Source organism: Impatiens glandulifera, chromosome 5, assembly GCF_907164915.1.
Source record: "Impatiens glandulifera chromosome 5, dImpGla2.1, whole genome shotgun sequence".
Taxonomy (NCBI): Eukaryota; Viridiplantae; Streptophyta; class Magnoliopsida; order Ericales; family Balsaminaceae; genus Impatiens; species Impatiens glandulifera.
In genome coordinates this window covers 25,345,090-25,350,566 of record NC_061866.1, presented here as the reverse complement: position 1 = coordinate 25,350,566, position 5,477 = coordinate 25,345,090, and the positions used below count along the sequence as shown (strand labels likewise).

The 5,477-nt window shown below is 41.2% G+C and overlaps 1 protein-coding gene across 1 annotated transcript; it reads left to right on the top strand.

The window, feature by feature from the left end:
• The first annotated feature begins 4,227 nt into the window (after window positions 1-4,227).
• LOC124939139 (keratin, type I cytoskeletal 10-like) lies at window positions 4,228-5,151 on the top strand. The gene has a single exon (XM_047479647.1). It carries the CDS (start codon window positions 4,228-4,230, stop codon window positions 5,149-5,151), a length of 924 nt encoding a protein of 307 aa, XP_047335603.1.
• The last annotated feature ends 326 nt before the right edge of the window (window positions 5,152-5,477 follow it).

Below are 5,477 nucleotides of genomic sequence, written 5' to 3'. Positions count from 1 at the left end.
GATCTCTCGCTCGCATTCTAAGAAGAATCTCTGAAATTACTAAGAAATCAAGCTTTTGAATATTCAAACTGTCAGCTGCTTTCCTGATTTACTGTGTGTTAATCAAGAGAGAGTTAGAATCAAAGAATCGTTTTAGCTGAGTGATATTCATCATATTGTAAGTTGAACAGAGTATGGTATGTTCAACAGTGAGCCATTCGTGCAAACTGTATTTGATTCAAAGCATATTGTAGTGAATCCTTCCGGTGGAAGGAAGAAGGGGTGACGTAGGAGAGTTTGCTCCGAACATCCATAAACAAATTGTTGTGTTGTTTCTTTCTGTCATCATCTCATTCTTGATCCTAAAGCTTCAATCCTATGTAAACATTTCTGCACTTGATTCTGTTTCAAGTGTTTATAAGGGTTTGCGTAGAATAGAAAGTAAATTAAATCCTTAACAAGATTTCTTTTAAACCGTTTTTCCTAAGCCTTCATCAATTGCCAGACCCTCGTCTCTATTGATTAAGCCGATCCTATCAATTGGTATCAGAGCTCTGTTTCTATTCTCAAGCTTTTCCTGAAGAATGACAACCATAACCAAAGATGCCATTGCAACCTCCATTCCAACTTTCTTTCGAGAAAACTACATCGTATGGAAGAAAAGATTTCGTGCTCATCTCTCTTCTCTTCATGACGACATGTGGAGTTTCATTACAGATGGTCCTATCAAGATCGACAAGGAGAAATCTGAATGGACTAGTGAAGAAAAGAGGAAGAACAACCTCAACAACATGGCTCTTGATGTTCTGTACAGATCTCTCGATGATAGCATGTTCAACTACATTATCGAATGCGATACTACTAAAGAGGTCTGGGATAGACTCACCCAACTGTGTGAGGGCAACGAGAAAACCAAGGAAAACAAGATCATTGTTGTCACTCCACAGTTTGACAGTTTCAAGATGCGCCCTGGTGAAACAATGAACGAGTTCGACACCAGATTCAACAAGATTGTCTCCTCTTTATCTATCCTTGGCAAGACCTACAGAAACATGGAGCTTGCTATTAAGGTCATGTGCGCTCTTCCGAGGGAATGGGACATAAAGACGATGGCTATGAGGGAATCCAAAGATCTCAACAAGATCTCTCTCTTCGACCTGTTTGCTGATCTCAAGGCCTATGAGTTCGAGTTGAACTGCAGGATTGAAGAAGATCAATCCACATCCATTATCATTGCCAAAGCTCTGGTGACTACTGAAGAGCCACCTGTATCTACTGATGTGAAGATGGCGGCACATCAACTGAGCAGCGATGCCATGTCTCTCTTCGTGAAGAAGTTTGGCGACTTCAAGAAGAAGAGAAACCATAACTCAAGCTATTCAAATTCCAATGATAATAAGAAATCAAAGGCTAATGTTAGATGTTATAATTGTGGTATTGTAGGTCATTACCAATCGGAGTGCAGGAAACCTAAGCGTGAAGATAAGAAGGACGATGAAAAGGAGTTGAAGGCTCTTATGGTAGGAGATGGGAAGAACAGACGAAGCATCCGTGACTCTTACTTCTCATCTAGTGATAGTGATGACGAAGAAGTGGCTTGCTTCATGGCAAGAGAAGATGAAGAACAGACTCGGGAAACTAAGGTTGATTTCCCATCGGTCTATTCCTTCGATCAGCAAGAGGTGGTCGATATGTTCAGAACCCTCGAGTATTCCGATCTCAGAAAATATCTTGGAGGTCCGTTCATCTTTCATGAGAAGGAAGTTCGAGAGTTCTTTTAAACTGCAACAATGGTGGACGATTCCATTGTAGCAACTGTTAACGGTATGGAGATCTCTTTCAACGAATCCTGTTACGTAGAGTTCTTTGAACTTCCGTCGAAGGGACATACTTTCAACAGGCATTTGTCATCGGAAGTAATGGAAGAAATGAAGAAGGTTTTATCAGCCGACGTTTTGGCGATTCGATTGAATGGAAGTAAGAAGGTCCTTAAACCACACTTTATTTTGGTAAATGATGTGGTGGCAAAAGCGCTTCAGGGGAAGGCTGGATCGTTCAATCTCTATAGTCAAGATCAATTTGACTATGTGTGTGCCATCTCAAAGGGGATCCAGGTCAACTGGGCCTTAACATTATTTCAGAATCTCTACTTCTCCATCAACTAAGAGAACAGGGAATGTATAACCTTCGCTGCCCAACTAAGCCGTTTATTAGAGCATTTGGGGCTCCGACGGGTGAACCTGAACCGATCAACTCGACCGGGGTGTATACTGTTTTCACAGTCGTCAACACCCTAGTCAGAATGAAGCACCTTAAAGAATCGCCTTCAGGTGCTTCTAGCCAACAGACGGGTGGAAAATTTGTTACCCGATCCAGACAACCAGCCGCTTCCATTCTATCGACATGAGCAAAGAGATCAAAAACAGTCAACGAATCAGAGGCTAGTTCTAATAGCCTAAGAAGATCTTCAAAGAAGGATTCTGAAACAGTCGATTCCAGAGTCAGGCAAGGTCTAGTCGAACTTGCCACCATTCCATTGTCTCCCTTGTCTCTGGCTGCTAGTCAGTTGCGGAGATCTTCAAGGTCATCTGTTTCAAAAGGTGACAAGTCAAAGGCGCCCCGTGCGTCTAAATCGATGAAGGCGTCATCAAAGGTAACTTCTTCCCAACCCTTAGCCGATGTGCCCAAATTTGATGTTCCTGTGATGGAACAGGATAAATTTATTTTTATTCCTGAAAAGGAATCTATTACAGGGCGCGTTGTTGAGTCAGTTGGTCCAAATATTAAGAATTTTGACAGGATTGTGTCTCTCGTTCGCCAACATAATCCAGTAGTCGCTGGTGCTACAGAGTTTGTTCAACCAGAACAAGGTGTAGTCCTTACCCTTGCGGCTGGTGGTATTGCTGAAAAGGCTCACTCTACTTCTGTCAGAGAGCCTTCCTCCTTAAATCTCATTTCAAAAGATTCCATAGTAACCGGGAAGGTCACTCGAGGCGAACTTTCTCCTGGACTTTTCAAGAAGCCACAATCTGCTCATGAATTAATGCGCTCCATAAGACAGTCGTGTGGAATTGTATTTGGTGAACCAAGACCCTTTCCAAAATCTGTTGAGATTATTGGAAAAGGGAAGAATGTTGTAACTGACGAAAATGAAGATGTTTCTGGGGCAACATGTATTGTTGACCTCATGATGAATCAAGTCAAAGACATAGCTGTTGAGAAGATATAAATTTTTTACTCTTAGATCCAAAACAGATTGTCAATCCAGTATGATGAGGTCATCACGAGTTCAGGAATAAGCAGTCAATGGCGTAAGCTTGTATCCAATGAAAAGAAGGTTCTCAAATGGGCCAAAACTTCGGAGGTGTCTAAAGCTTTGAAGAGAAAGGACCTTATAAAAGCATGTCTAAGAGGAAGAGCTTTATTTCCCATTCTTGAAGCCAGAAAAGCAAATTTCAATCCAATTGAGAAAGGTGCTGAAATAGAAGTAAAGGCTTTAAAAAGATTAGACGAGATCATGGCTAACTATCTTTCTGTAGTCATTCGATATGTTGATGGAGCTAATTGCTCAGGAGTTAGCTATTTTGGTAGATTCTCCGATGAAGACGAACCAATGGATATCTCTGTTGATCATGCTGATACAGATGAGCAAGATGCTGCTCTTCTGATAGAACTTGGAAATCTCTCTACAGAAGAAAGACGTCTACTGGCTCAGCCTGTTATCGAGCAAGATGAGGAACCTATTCAAGAGAATCCGTCCATAGAAGAAGAAGAAATTATTCAAGAGCCTGAACAAGCTCTTAAAGAAAATGCTAATTAAGAGCCCGTCCAAGCTCTTGTAACGCAAGAAGAAGATGTTGTTAAAGAGCCGGTCCAAGCTCTTGTAATGCAATAGGAAGAAATTGTTGAAGAGCTCATTCAAACTCCTAATATCAATGAAGAAGAGGTAGTGAAATCCCCTGCTGTCAAAACAGGGAGATCTCAAGAAAAAGAGGCTGAAGTCAGTTAGCCTGATGTTGTCAGATCTGAGGGGGAACCCTCAAAAGACAAAGATGCCGAAGAAAGTTCCTCATCTGAGGGGGAATATGATCAATATGCTAGAACTGTAAAGCCTCTACCATTTCCTGAGATTAATGCTGGTAATCTCTATAAAAATATTCTCAATCCTCTTCACAGTACGAAATTTGTACGAAAGATTTAATATAGCAGAAGAGGAGTTGGAAGAAGAAGAGCGAAATCGATCTGGAAATGAGTCTGAGAAGGATGAACCCGAGCAAATCCCTGCAGGTTCACACTCAATTTAACCCCATTCAGAGCATGGCAGCAGAATCTCAAGATAATTCATCTAATGAAGGATCTTCTGCTGACGGTACCAAGCTTATGAAGTCGATGACATCTCTGCTTACCTCTCTACAGAAGAATGTGGTAAATCAAGGATCGAATATGGCAAAGATCTTGAAGACCCATAAAGAGGACATAAAACACTTCGCTGAACATGTCAAAATCCTTAATGATTTGGATAAGACACTGAAGAAGAATACGTATGAGACTCATGTCTCAAATTCAAATTTCTCCAAATTTAAAAAGCAGCTCTTCAGTCGTCAATTAGAAATGATGAGCCTTGAAAGGCAAATCAATCTTGATAATCAACGAGAGATTATGGAAACAATGGAATTATTTCAGAATCGGCTGGTTGAAATTCAAGGCAGCATGAGAAGAACAGATGCTGAAAGATTGGAGTATGCCGACTCCATTGCAAGGAAATTTCAAGCTAAAGAGAATGCGAAAGCTGGTGCTGAGAAAGAACAAACTCGTATCACTCAAGGTGAGCCTAGTAGAAGAAGTGACAGTATATCAACTGGCACCAGATCTAAGCGAGCGCCAACCAATGATGAAAATACAAGGCCAACTAAAATAGGCGGAGGTCGCAGCGGTGGTGATCGTGGAGGCCGAAGCAGTGGTGGTGGTCGTGGTGGGCGACCTGGTAGTGATCGAGGAGGTCGGAGTAACGGTGGTGATCGTGGAGGCCAGAGTGATGGAACCGCTCGTGGTGGTCGCGCTCTTCCTCCTTTTCGCAATTTGCTAACCGGTCAAGAGATGACGGGTGAAGGGATGAGCTATGAAGGAACTCGTTTCCCTATCGATCCTCGAGTGAAAAGTGAAGAACAATAATCTCCTTTCTCCTACTTTGTTAACTTTTAAACTATGCTTCTTTAACTATGTTTTTGAATATTGGTTTTTGGAAAGTAGTTGTGTAAGCTGGATGAACAAATTCTACTCTGAATTTTATATGATGAATGCTTAATTTATTATCTATGCAAAGTTTCAATCTCATCATCAAGAAAGGGGAAATTGTTGGATCAAATTATTTTGACTAAGTGTTGAAATAGTTTGACTATTGGAATTTTGATGATGAAAGGATAGTCTATGCGGCTAATTGTTTTTTATGCAGGTGTATCGAAATCAGATTACATTAGACTTGGTCCTAATGAGGTTCA